This window comes from Topomyia yanbarensis, chromosome 1, assembly GCF_030247195.1.
Source record: "Topomyia yanbarensis strain Yona2022 chromosome 1, ASM3024719v1, whole genome shotgun sequence".
NCBI classification, from domain to species: Eukaryota; Metazoa; Arthropoda; class Insecta; order Diptera; family Culicidae; genus Topomyia; species Topomyia yanbarensis.
The window spans coordinates 10,081,587-10,095,376 of NC_080670.1; the positions used below are offsets into that span (position 1 = coordinate 10,081,587).

General features: G+C 40.7%; 5 protein-coding genes across 5 annotated transcripts; 3 read left to right on the forward strand and 2 right to left on the reverse strand.

Annotated features, from left to right (window-relative positions):
• Positions 1-174: 174 nt before the first annotated feature.
• LOC131676857 (uncharacterized) lies at positions 175-2,661 on the reverse strand. The gene is made up of 4 exons (XM_058956228.1): positions 2,382-2,661; positions 912-2,323; positions 620-848; positions 175-549 (listed from the first exon to the last, which is right to left on the reverse strand). Exons 1-4 carry the CDS (start codon positions 2,412-2,414, stop codon positions 364-366), a joined length of 1,860 nt encoding a protein of 619 aa, XP_058812211.1. The 5' UTR covers positions 2,415-2,661; the 3' UTR covers positions 175-363.
• A 1,853-nt stretch (positions 2,662-4,514) lies between these two features.
• Positions 4,515-6,306, forward strand: LOC131676859 (probable tubulin polyglutamylase ttll-15). The gene is made up of 2 exons (XM_058956230.1): positions 4,515-4,653; positions 4,708-6,306. The coding sequence occupies exons 1-2, from the start codon at positions 4,621-4,623 to the stop codon at positions 6,304-6,306; spliced, it is 1,632 nt and encodes a 543-aa protein (XP_058812213.1). The 5' UTR covers positions 4,515-4,620.
• A 527-nt stretch (positions 6,307-6,833) lies between these two features.
• Positions 6,834-7,509, forward strand: LOC131676863 (dynein axonemal light chain 1). Its single transcript, XM_058956234.1, has 2 exons — positions 6,834-6,988; positions 7,050-7,509. The coding sequence occupies exons 1-2, from the start codon at positions 6,834-6,836 to the stop codon at positions 7,507-7,509; spliced, it is 615 nt and encodes a 204-aa protein (XP_058812217.1).
• Positions 7,510-7,649: 140 nt separating this feature from the next.
• Positions 7,650-9,902, reverse strand: LOC131676862 (vacuolar protein sorting-associated protein 26C). Its single transcript, XM_058956233.1, has 4 exons — positions 9,726-9,902; positions 8,588-8,668; positions 7,848-8,526; positions 7,650-7,788 (listed from the first exon to the last, which is right to left on the reverse strand). The coding sequence occupies exons 1-4, from the start codon at positions 9,783-9,785 to the stop codon at positions 7,703-7,705; spliced, it is 906 nt and encodes a 301-aa protein (XP_058812216.1). The 5' UTR covers positions 9,786-9,902; the 3' UTR covers positions 7,650-7,702.
• A 396-nt stretch (positions 9,903-10,298) lies between these two features.
• On the forward strand, positions 10,299-12,095 carry LOC131676860 (zinc finger protein ZPR1). Its single transcript, XM_058956231.1, has 2 exons — positions 10,299-10,569; positions 10,727-12,095. Exons 1-2 carry the CDS (start codon positions 10,459-10,461, stop codon positions 12,041-12,043), a joined length of 1,428 nt encoding a protein of 475 aa, XP_058812214.1. The 5' UTR covers positions 10,299-10,458; the 3' UTR covers positions 12,044-12,095.
• Positions 12,096-13,790: the final 1,695 nt, after the last annotated feature.

The following is a 13,790-nucleotide window of genomic DNA, read 5'->3' on the forward strand; positions in this document are numbered from 1 at the left end:
TACGAGTGGCCTGTTACACTGACGGCTCTCTGATGGAGAAACGTTCCAGTGCTGGTGTCTACTGCCGTGAAACAGAATCATTGTATCAGGACCAAGCATCATCCTTAAGTCCTGCATAAAGAATCCTTAATTTCCTCGAGTTCAGGCTTGTTTTAAATCTCATACGAATGACAATTACTTGTAAAGGACATCAAAAACATAAATTTATTTCACCGCTCAGTATTCGAAGTATTCGTCAACGACCGTATTTCAAATAACTGGCACTCATCGCTTCAAGTTAAGGCCTCACACACGGTAATCAACAGAAAAATAACAAAGTATTTCATTTCAAAACAATTCTGATAGTGTCAGTGTTCGCAGAGTTCATCGCCGCTTCTTGTTACTACAAGTCAACGACTCCAGGTAGCTCGAAGTTAGTTCCATCGGATTAGCCTCCTCCTGCAGTCGAATACGCTCCAGGGCTTCCCGTCGGTCGGTAAAGTTGAACCGCTTCATCCAAATGCGGATGCCCCACTCCATGATAAGTATTGAAGAGAAAAACTCCGTATACTATAAAATTACAGTTAAAAAAATCTCGTTAAACCCACGGCGGAGAAATGGTTTTTTAACGTAATTTTACCCTGCCTCGATCCTCATCGGGAACGAACTCTTCCTCCAAGCACATCATCATCGCATACTTTTGGTCATCTTCCAGCACGCTCGTCACCTCCGTAAAATAGCACAGCTCTTGCGCATGTTGCCACTGCCGTTCCGTTTGATCTTTGTAGCGATCAAATATTTGGCGCAGTTCTCCCCGATACTCAGCAAATGTGGCAAGCACTTGCTTGATCGTCATTTTGAAACAGTTTCTGAAATTGAAACGGAGATTATCCATTAAACAACTCGTTTGAAATTAAATCTACAAAAGTTACAAAATTGGCACGTCGAGTTCACTCTTATCCACCGGTAGCATTTCATTCAGCTTATCCAGACCAGCGCAAGTCTTTCGCATGACTTCCGCCTCCGCTCTAAGCTTCTCGTGGTCCACTGGTTTCCTGAGAACAGGTACAATTAATTCTTTCTTCACCTTCTTGCTGCTCTTATGTCCGTCGTTATCCTTATCCTTGTGAAACTGCTTGGAGGACGTTTCGCCTTCCTTCCTAGAGGACGAATTTGCTTTGCCTTCTTTTATAATCCAACCGTCCATGGTCCCACTATTGTTAAGCACCCCGGTAGCAGGTTTAGTATTCTTTGAAGAAGTTCCTCTTGATTCACTATCTTTACGGCGACGTTTCGGGATCGCGACCGTCGACAAACCCTTGCTTTTTTGACAATTTTCCTCCAGATGATTGATGGCGTTGGTTTTAGTTTTTCTAGGAAGTTGCGCTCGCTTTTGATCATCAGTCTTTGGCATCTCTTCGCTGCTGCTACCGATCAGATCGACCGCTTTGGAAGGCGATTCTTGGCTGAAAATATTCTCCACGCTTCCATTAGCAGCCAGCTCCTGCTTTATGATTGGCGACGATGACGATGATGGTTCGTTTCCCTCCTCGTCGTCATCCGAACGGCCAAATATTTCTGCATGGCGTGGGCGACGTCTTTTACCTTTCAACCTGCTTTCGCCTGAACTGGACACAACTTTTTGATCAGATGCTTGTTTATTCGGAGTGGAAAACGTTGCAGCAGGAACATAGGAATGCTTCCCGACATCATATTCCTGGCTGGAAGTAGGAGTGTATGGATCCGGCTCTACTTTTACGGTATCCTCTATCTTGGAAGGTTTGTACTTGGTTTTCGTTGGCGATGAATTTCCGTTGATTGCAATAGGAATGTACTCTGGATGTTCCGATGACGAGTCCAAGGATTGGGAACTCTTTATTGGTACCGGTGTGTACTCCTGGTTTGCCTCGGTTAGTATTTTTAGTCCTTCGTTCTCTTTCTGTAGTCGTTCGATTATCTGCTTTTTCTCTTCTAGCTCCTGGAAAATCTCCTTTGCATCATCGATAATTTGAACGTACAGACAGTCAACATGTAGCTTTCTATCGCTATCGTGAAAAATTGAATTTAAATTGTCCCGCTGGTTTACGCCCTTGAACTCATATTTGATTAATATATTCGGCTTAGCGATCAATCGATGCTGATATTCCTTATCTAAAGAGTACGATGTTTTCTTTGCCCTAGCCGCAGTATCTCCGAAATGATTTCGACAAACAGAATCCAGCTCTCGATATATTAACTTCCACTCATCTTTAGATAAAAACTTATTCTCCGGGCCAGTTGATTCCCACGGTTGCTCGCATTCTGGTTGGACTACCAGGTCGAGCAACACAAATCGCTTACCGACCTGAAAAACGAAATCAATATCAACAGGCTGTTCCGGGTTCCGTTGGAGCTGGGCTCACTTTAAGTTTTTCTATAAAGTGCGACAGCGTCATTTTACACTAGAAAGGTAAATTTAACTAACAAAAACAAATAGGAGCTCTAAATCATGACTAAATTGGAAAAAAAATATGCAGAACCAGAAAATTACAGGACTTTTGTTTTGCTTTTGATCGCGATCTACTAATACCGATGTGAAACCAACCGCTAAGAAAAATTATTGTTCATTGAAGTACCGCTAGCGCCAACTAGTGGTCAAACAAACGTCACAAATCAAGCTAGCGATAAAGGTGGTACACGCAGAAAAAAAGATTTGTAGGTTCAATAAAAATATGGATTAAATTCAAAATTATTGGTTGGGAGACAATAAATTTATTTATTGAATTCCATAAAATTTATTTATTGTTTCAATAAAAAAGTTTATTGTTTTGCTTTCAAATAATTTTTTTTATTGAAAATAAAAGAAAATTATTGAAATTAAAAATGTTTTTATTGAAAGCAAAAATACATTGTTTTTCTAATAAAAAAATATTGTGAAATTAATAATTTTGTTGGTTAAAGTGATAAACAATAATTGATTGAATTCAATAATACATATTTTTGGTTTAAATATGCTAAATTTTTCTGCGTGTACAAATTATAGTTACTATATTCATAGTTAGGCGGAGATACTGAGCGGAGCCAATAGAGTTCTATGCAAATGATTTCACTCACACTACTTGGGGGTTTGTTCTCCTCCAGCTGTCATATGTTAAACTGTCAGTCAATTTAAACGTTTGAAATCGCTTTCCTAAAGTATTTATAATTGTGTTTTAATGCTCAGTGTCACTGTGAAACTTATTCTGGAGACTACAATACCGGTTGGGTTGGATCCACCATGCAAATAATCCGGCCGAAAAGCTTTTTTTCGATTTGTTTTCCTCCACCTATCAAAAATTATGACAGGTGGAGGAAAACAAATCATTGAACACACTAATACTGTTACAGATTGTCAAGTACTCCATTGAACATGTCAAATACCGGAGCCAATCGAACATGACGTCACATAACATGTTCTTTTTGGATGTATATGGAAAAGGTATTGTGATTATGGTCATAACTATTTTACTCTTATCTTGTGTTATCGAGTGTAGAGAAACGAAAAGAACCAATTTTTTTCTGTAACAAGAAGAGATATGCGCACAAGTATGAAATCATATCATCAGATCTTCGAATTGGGTTTTCTATTCGTGCATGTGAAGTTCTTACTTACGACGACAATGAAATTATTAAGCTAAAGCTTGAACATTTACATGGGATGCCAGTATTTTTTCCTGAAAGCTGCCAGTTCTCCGGCTTTTGTGTCTGCCTAACTCTTAATATAGTAACTCTAGTACCAATTGGGTCATTAAGCTATATATAGTTTTCCGTTCCATTCGATAAATTTTTGGTCCAATATACATAATATAACATTATTTCAAACAAAAAAAAATTCGTGGTAATACGTAAAAACGATTTTTTCGTTTTTTTTTTAAAATAAAGCTTATAAAAACTTGGCAACCATACATAGGAAAACTGCGGTTGTTTACATCAATATGAATCTGAAGCTGAACCATTTTGAACTTGCCCTGACTGTTGTAAGTTTGATTGCCAAAGAAAAATTGACATGAGATTTAGACATAAAAAAAATTATTCTTAAGATTGGAAGCAGAAAAAAGAACTGTTTTTAATTTATTTCAATAAACACTATTTATTGCTTAACAACATATTATTTCTCTTACAAATACCTTTTTCCATTAAAATTAAATAAACTTTTTTACAGCCGAAAATATTTTTGAAAAATTTGTTTTAATTTGCTTCCACATTTATATTATAATTTTTCTATATATTTATCTACTACCATTTTTGTTAAAAAAAACTCATACCCCAGAATGGCGCAACAGGTAACCAACCCACCTAAGCATGACGTTTGACAACAAAAGCATTTAGCAGCATCAATTCATGATTAATATTCATTCAGTTTTTGACGATCCTGTAGGATGGTCAATCATGCTTCCATCCCGTTAAAACACTATACGTTTTGAGTGTGATCTAGTTATTAACATACTTTTCTAAGGCAATAGTCAATAAAGCAACATGTTCGAGTCCATTGTATCGAATCAACAACGAATACCGTTTTAATATTCATCTCACGCGCGTTTCTGCGTACGGGGCAGAATCGCTGCAAGTCACTTGACCTACATTCCACTCTAATGTGAATTAGAAGTGTCCAGAGCAACGAAAATGTCGGAGAAGCGAAAAGTAGATAGAAAAAAGGTAATTGTCCGCTTTTGAGTGCTGCTGTTTGTTAACCGAGTTACAATTTTTTAGCTCGATTCTCAGTCTAAATCAGAGGAAGAAACAACGGAGCTGAATGATGACGCTGCCAAGACACAAACTGTCCAGCATGTCGAGGATCTAAATTGTTTCTTTGATCTGAGAACAAAGCGTGGACAGCTACTGTTCTTTGTTGTCACTATACTGGCGGCCACGTTGACGCAGTGTCTTCCAAAAGATACAATCACCAATATTCTGCAGTTTGGGGAACAAACGCCTTGTGAGCCACGGATTCAAATTGTAGAAAAGAATATACCTAGTCAGGTTGAGGAGCGACCAAAGTACCAGGTTTACGGTCGGAACCCAACCGGTGGTCATTTGGTACACATACATAATGTACTGCAGCGGTTGGGAGTGGATCAAGTGGGTAACGATACAGAGGATTGGGACCTGCTATGGGCTCACGACTATCCCTTTCGAAAGCTGAACCTTTATCGTCTGAAGGCACATCAGCTAGTGAACCATTTCCCTGGCTCCGGTTATATCACGAATAAGGTTGATTTGTCCACGTCGGACATTAAATACGTTCCGAAAGCCTTCAAGCTGCCCAGTGAGGAGGAAAAATTCAAAAACTATGCCCAGAAGAATCCTACTAAACTGTTCGTACAGAAAAATAATCAACATCGACATATACATATCAAAAAACTAGAAGAGATTGATTTTGGAAATAACGAAACCTTTATACAGGAATTCATCGATGATCCTCTTTTGGTAGATGGATATAAATTCGACATAGGAGTATACACAGTAATCACATCAATCGATCCGCTTCGCGTTTATATATACAAGGGTGATATTCTTTTTCGTTACTGTCCCGTTAAATACTATCCGTTTGATGCGGAAAATTTAGATAAATACATCGTGGGGGACGACTACCTGCCGACGTGGGAAGTTCCAGCGCTGAAACCATTCTACACTAAGCTTGGTTTCGGTATGAAGGAATCATTTGACGCATATCTTCGCAGTATCGATCGTGATCCCACAGTCATCTGGGAACAGATTGAGGATGCAATTCGATTAGCGATTCTCAAAAAAGAACCACTTATGGCCGACATTCTGCCGCGTTATGCTAGCAAACGTAACTTCTTCGAAATGATGCGGTTTGACCTGGTTGTTGACAACAAACTGCGTGTTTTTCTCATGGAAGCAAACATGAGTCCGAATCTTTCTTCCGCTCATTTTAAACCGAACCGTCTGCTCTACGAACAGGTTATTTACAATTTCCTTCGTATGGTCGGCGTAGGATCCGACCTGCGACGAGAGTCATTTCGAAAACGTTCCCCGGACACGGAAGCGATGGTGTCCTCACTGAAGAACATCGTGGTCGAAGCGAACCGATGTTCCGAGGCACCTTGCGCCGAATCGTGCGCTCCGGAAGAGTGTTCCTTATGCGTTGCTTGTCTTAGCGGATCGGATCTACGAGATTTACATGCTGCCTACCGGGAGCACCTGAACCGGGGAGATATGAAGCGAATATTTCCAGTGCCAACAAGGGACCGCCTAACGGTCGATCCGGTGGAATTGAGTGCCAAAAACCAATGGATGAGCCGCTGGTTCGAGGAGAAATGTAAGATGGATGATTCGTACTGCTGAATGTTGGACGGGTCGAGTTCATTAGGAAAATTGTGGGAGATAAAGAAGCCTGCATCATTTTACTTGAAACTTAGTTCAGTAAGTTTTATTCGTAGGTATAAGGATCAATAAAAGTATATTTCATATACAAGCAAATCTACTGAAACGTGTAGGATAATGAGTTTCGTTCTCCAACCGTCCAGAACGATATTCCAAGATCACATAAATAGTAAATCGTTTACTCTTACTTGGCAGACCATTTCTGAGATCATTAAAATTCAAAATCAACAAATTAAAAGTTCAACTGCTAAACTTTCAGCAAATCATTTTGTGGTGTAATAGCAAAATATAATACATAGGAATTCGGAACGTATCTATACTCCTTTTTCAACGATAACAAAATCAATCTTGTTATTTTTTTGGACGTTATAAACTCCATAGAAACATGTATATTAACCGATCGCCATTAGCAACCGCGAGTTTGTTATCCTTCAAACCTCCTCGTATTTGATCAATTTTCTGCGAGTACAAAGCTCACCAATAACAATATGAACACGAAAGCAACAACGATCAAGGAAGCCCTCAAACGGCTGGAAGACCGTACCAAGACCAACTCATGCGACGACCGAGAAATCGATTTGTGTTTTCAATGGCCACCGATAGAAAAGATGGACACTACACTATCAGCGCTGGTTGCATGCGAGTAGGTACACCATAAACAGCTTACACTTCTGTCTAAACTATAACGTAAATAATTGTTCCAGAAAACTGTCCCTGTCGACAAACATGATCGACAAAATTTTCGGTCTGAGCGGGATGAAAAATCTTCGGGTTCTCTCGTTGGGTAGAAACTACATCAAAGCTATATCCGGTTTGGAAGGAGTCAGTGATACTTTGGAGGAGCTTTGGCTTAGCTACAATTTGGTTGAAAAGTTGAAGGGAATCAGCGTGCTGAAGAAGCTGAAAGTGCTGTACATGAGCAACAATCTGGTCAAGGATTGGGTTGAGTTCAATCGACTAGCCGATCTACCAGTGTTGGAAGATTTACTCTTCGCCGGGAATCCTCTGGTTGAGACAATGGAGGAAAGCGTTTGGCGTGCAGAAGCTAGCAAGAGACTGCTTTCATTGAGGAAGCTGGACGGAGAGACAGTCATCAGAGAGGAAAGCGAAAGCCAACAGCAGCAGCAGCAACAGCAAGCACCAGGACAGGCAGAGAAAGTTTAGTGATTAGCTGTTACAGTAACAAAAATATAACTTACTCTTGAGCGCCTAAACCAACCGTACGCGACCGCTCACATGAGGTTTTTTCTCGGATAAATGCTTTATTTATGGTAAACTAAATATACTTTTAGTATTTCGGATAAACTGTTCGATTTGACTGTGCAATTATTATTTGTGATACCGTGCAGCTTAACGTTTAGGCAGTTCTGTTCAATATAATCTGGAAGTTTTCCGTGACCAAGTAATCATCACCGAATATCACTACAAGGTTTACTTCGAATTCTAAAAACAAAAGCATCAAAAATCGCATATCCAAATAATTAAACAAAATAGATACGTACCGATTTTAAAGTTTTTCGTTATCAGCGTTGGGCAGGTAAACAACCTGGGGAATGTAATGTAAATTGGAATGGGTACCTTGGGACAAACATTACCATCCGCTATCTGGATATTTTGGATCTCGGTGGCATCCCGAGCATAACCCTCGGCACAACCGCACGTTTCAACGCGTACAAGCTGAATTTCGATCGATTTGATCGGCACTTCCGTATGGTGTACCATTAGCGTGCCCGTGAACGGCTGAGTGATACAGGATTCCGTTGAGTCTAGCACTCCGGTGATCAGGAACCTAGGAATGGAGATTCGTTCTTTGGCCGTCTTTTGCAACGTGTCCGGACTGATGGAGAAGCTAACTTCTGATTTCTTTTCCGATGGGCGGCTCGGGCGATACTGGATGATGAATTGCTGTGTTTTGACGGCAGTTTTGGCCAGAAAGCTACGTTTTACTTCACACTTCAGTAGATATGTGATGTTGACAAACACTCCGTGATAGGTTTCGTAGAGAATCTTCGGTTCTTTGGAACAGATTAGCGGTAGCTCAAAGGGAATTTCGGTCGTCCCTGCTGGCAGCTTGCCGGATGGGGCCAGATCGGTATGTTGATTGAGCAAAGTGATCGGTTTAACCGAATTGTACAGGGCTTCGAATATTCCCACGTTTTTGTTACTAATTGTGAGGTTGACCTTCGGGTGAAGGGGAGATAGTCTGATGTATTTGGAAGGGCGAATCGTTTCCTCAACTTACCAGTCCTTCCATTGAAAGAACGATACCTTCATGTTTGATTTCGGAACTGCTGGATACCTGTACGACGCCGCTAATGGTTTCCTGTTAATAAATAACGAATATTTTATTATTCCGAATTTTAATTAGGTAGATGCTCCTTGAATATTTTACTTGTATCTAAACCAACAGAACCCTTGGCCCCAATGATGGTTGCTTAAACTAGTTACAATTAAGGATTGGCAATATTTCCACTTTTTAATTTGTTCATAAAGTAGAAGTCAAATACTGTTGCCACACTGTCGTGCAAGACCCGTGGTCTTACGGTGCATCCGGGTGATGGTTGCGAGGGGCTTGTTGGTAAATTATGGGCCTCACTGACAGTTCAAATAGTTTTGCTCAATTCGCTTGATCTTCACTAGTCAGACACGGCACAGAATTACTCAATCTTTAGGTGTTTGTTAAAAAGCCAACATATTGGACCGCGAATCGATGAGATATTGTTTTGGACGTGTCGGCGAATAATAAAAACTTTACTTAAATGAACTCGACTGTCACAAGGTTGTGTCAAATGGGATCGATTCTGGTCATTATGAATCGACCTTATCGCGACGTAATAGATCTTGACTTTGAAATCATGGCGATCTTCCAACTGTCTCTGCTCAATTGTTCCATACTAATTCCTGAATGCTTCAGCAATTTCATTCGAATCTTCTGCACTAAAATTACTAGCCTTTTTTTATTGGTTCCAATATCATCAATGGCGGGTGCGATCAAAATCAAATCCTCCGCAGATTGGGTTCCAGAGTATTGTTGAGTTGCAGAGAATGAAAAAGCAGCCGTACAAAAAAATGGTCTCCTACTCATTTTATTGACCAGAGCCTTTCCAACAATATACATACAAGTTTCCTCTTCTGAGCAAAAAATAACGAACTCATAGTTGCTGTACTTATACCGTTGATAATTGCAACATGACTGTACTGCAGCTTTAGTGAAAAATATTGTTTCATTACTCTAGATTTTTATTCGGGTTGCTCAACCACCATCGATGTTGCATTTAAAGATCAATTTGATACACCCCTGCTATATTCCTGATTTATGCAGTTGAATACCACCCTCAGATCTCTGCTGTTTCAAAAACACCGAATTTGTAAACACTCACCCCTTCGTAATATATTTTATTAATAGCTCTTCTGAGTTTTATTTCCACATTGAGCGACATTATTGTACAATTTTTGCAAATAAAAGTTCGCAGATTATCACTTTTTCACAACAAAATTTAATTTAAAGAATATTCAATCTGACTGTGTTTTTCTTCTGTGACCGACATACGAAATTATCAGCCCCCTGTCAAGGACGACGTCTCTTTACAGCCAGCATCACTGCTATGAAAGGCAAAACATTGATTTTGAACCGAATGATTAGAAGCTGTATTTAGCTACAAAATGTCTATTTTCTGAATGATATGTTATTAAATCATCCCACAAGATGCAAAACGTCGTGTGGAATGCTTGAATATCGAGCATAGTGCCGAATATAATTCTTTGTTTGGGGCTTTATAGCTATAACGCCCCATATATGTTGGTCTCTGTCAAACTTCATATGATGGTATAGGGTTGCCAGGAGGCTGGAAATTATGAATTGATTGACATAACTTTGGGAACGTGCACGCTTGATTTTAGACTAGTGTACACGTCGCTGAATAATTTTGTTTTTATTGTACATCCTCGAGTCATCGCATGCTTCCAGAAACGTCACGAAATGTGCACATTAAATTCTTCAACACCGCAAAAACCGATCGCTCGCGCATAAAATTTTGAATTTCATCTGTTTTTAATTACCACGAAAAGAGTTTTGATAATTACACAGTTTATTTCGGCGAGACACGCAACAAAATGACAACGGAAACAGAAACAGCACCGATATTTCCGAAGCTAAACGTCGAAGATGAACCGGAGCTGGGAGCAACCGAGATCGAGTCGATGTGTATGAATTGCTATGAGAATGTAAGTTCCTTTTGGTGTTCGGTGTGTCCACTAGTCTAAGCATTTACCCGTTTATTGTGAGCAGAATATCCGTGTATTCTAACAAACCCTAACCAAGAAGAAAACGATCCATCCAATCCAAGGAACAAAATCAAGAATCCTCTCTTTTTTCTCCCAGGGCATAACGCGTCTCCTGCTGACCGAGATTCCCTTCTACAAAGCGGTAGTCATCATGTCCTTCTGCTGTGAGCATTGTGGCTTCCAGAACAACGAAATTCAACCGGGTGGTGAAATGTCCCCCAAGGGTATTCGCATTCGGGTCAAGCTAGAGACGGTACAGGACCTGAACCGGCGTGTGGTCAAGTCGGATTACTCGAGCGTTCGGATAGAGAAGCTGGACTTCGAGATTCCGGCGCAGTCGCAGAAGGGTGAAGTTACTACCATCGAGGGGATCCTCGATCGGGTGGTACGAGGTCTGGAACAGGATCAGCCGGTTCGTCGGATACAGCATCCGGAGGCGGCCGAACAGATTGACGTTTTCGCTGACTCGTTGAGGCAGTTGAAAGAAATGACGAAACCATTCACGATAGTTATTGAAGACATCTCTGGCAATAGTTTCGTGGAAAATCCATTTGCGCCACTGCCGGATCCGAATACGAGCATTTCACATTTCAAAAGAAACAAAGAACAGAATCACGTACTAGGAGTGTTCACACATGCTGAGGTGACAGAGACGGAGGCATGCTCGTCTAATTCTAATCGGCCAGAAACCATTCCAGAAGAGGAAGACAAAATATTGAAACCGATAGCGGAAGGTTCATGGCCGCTCGAGGAATTGCACGGAGAAGTACTGCAATTTCAGACGACATGTTCGGAATGTTCTGCGGATTGTGAGACCAATATGAAACTGACCAAGATCCCGCACTTCAAGGAGGTTGTTATTATGGCAACGGTTTGCGAAAATTGTGGCCTTCGGACGAACGAAGTAAAACCAGGCGGTGGAATCGAAGAACGAGGTGTCAAGATCGAAATCACCGTTCGCGGAAGGATCGATTTCTCGCGAGATGTACTGCAATCTGAGTCCTGCAATCTTTTCATTCGGGAGCTTGAGTGCGAAGTGGGTGGTGGTGCCCTCGGGGGTCGTTTCACAACGATCGAGGGTTTACTGACTGCCATGAGAGATCAGTTGATGGAAAGTACTGGCATGTTTATGGATTCGAACGATGAGGAAACGAAACGGCGAATGGATGGCTTCTTCGGTCAGCTGGATGCGGCCATCGAGGGTAACATGCAGCTGACCATTGTGCTGGACGACCCGACAGGGAACAGCTATGTTCAATCGCTGAACGATGACGGCACACCGGATGGGGCACTGAGGATAATAAGATATCATAGATCACATGAGCAGAACGAGGAGCTCGGATTGAATGATATGAAGACGGAGAATTATGGGGAAGGTGCAGTGGGGAACTGTACGGATGGAGCACAAGATTGAAGATTAGTGTGAGCAGATTTACGAAGAGTAAATAAAAGGGTACTTTAGGTAATATTGCAAGTTTAGTTATTTTTAGATAACATAAATGTCCCACCTTTTCTTGACTGACACCAGCCTTGACAAGTTAAAACAGCTAATTAGCTTTATTCTGCATCAAGGCGGATTGATTTTTCGAATGAATCTATTGACCAAAAGTGTTGATATGGAATATTTTCTTTTTCGAGTAAATGTGATTGATTGTTTTGGAGGGATTTATGTTTAGGCCCTCCTTTTTACGTTACTTCGAAGTCAAGTTTAATGCAAATCGTATTCTATTTGAGATAAAATAGTCATATTTTCCTCACGAGGATTACAACATCATCTGCAAATCCAACTCTTATAACTTATTTCAGGCAATGATTTCTATAGCTCGTCTACAACTAATGCCCACAATAATGGTGATAGAACTCCGCCTTGAGGACATCCCTTATTTGTTTCATAGTCAGTGACGTTTTTGATATCTCTCCTGAACTCGGCGTACAAAATACTGTCACGTATTCTGTGTAACAGACTGAGATCGCTTGAGGATTCCTTCGTCGGCGAATGCAAGGTTGGTTTTTAAAGTGTATCGAACTTTCGGAAGAGTAAGCACAAGATTTAACGTTAATAGTTTATAGTAGCACGTTCAGTTCAAGACTGACTCGCCTATATTCTTTAATCAGTTAAAATCTAATCTCGCGGCACTCACAACTTGAGTGATGTTGGTATTTGCTTTCATAGTCGAAGAACCTTACAGTTTTCGTGAGGCCCGATCAACGACGGATCAGATGTTCACTGCGGATGATCCTAGACAAGTTCCGGGGGTACAACTTGCAGACCCACCATCTGCTCATTGATTTTAAGGCAGCGTACGACTCAATAAATGAGTTGTGGCAGATTATGTCAGATCATAGCTTTCCGGCGAAACTGATTAGACTGATACGTGCGACGTTGGATGGTTCAAAATCAAGTATTCGGATTGCAGATGAGATCACAACCTCATTTGTGACTTTAGATGGACTGAAGCAAGGCGCAAATTTGCTGTTCAATATTGCTCTTGAAGGAGCTATCAGGAGAGCTGGCGTGCAAAGGAACGGAACCAGAGCTCAAAAAAATTGACATCGCTGCATGAACTTGAAAGAAAACGAAATTCAATTCATGCCCGCTGCGATGAATGAATTTTTTTATTCGTTTCCATCGTTATTCGTTCTCCCGACGTAGCGCTTTCAGGTACGGACATGTTCGATTTCAGAAGCAAAGTGAATTTTATTTCTATGCTAGCTCTGAGAGGGATTATTGAGCAAAAGTGCACCAGATATAGATTACGCAGTTCACTTATGCTCGAAAATGTAGAAGATGGTAACTTCTGCCTTCAAACTGTCGACATAATAACAAATGAATGCTTTGGTTGGTGAATGAATTTATATTTCCTCTGCACTCAAGCGTTCGATTCTGCATGAAATTTCAGTCAGTTGGAAAGTGAATGAATGAGGGAGGCGTTGAATCTGAATGTCGGTTTCAGTAAATGCAAGCAGAAATAGGTAGCTGATTTTGAATTTTCGTAGCACTGAACGGAACTATCACCACAAGGTCGCATATGCTTCTTGGTTTAGCAGACGATAGATATAACTGGAACCGATCGTAGAGCAGTGGAAGAGACCTTCGTGCCTTTTAAGAGGGAGACAGCAAGGATAGGCTTAGTCAACAACTCAGCCAAGACAAAGTACAT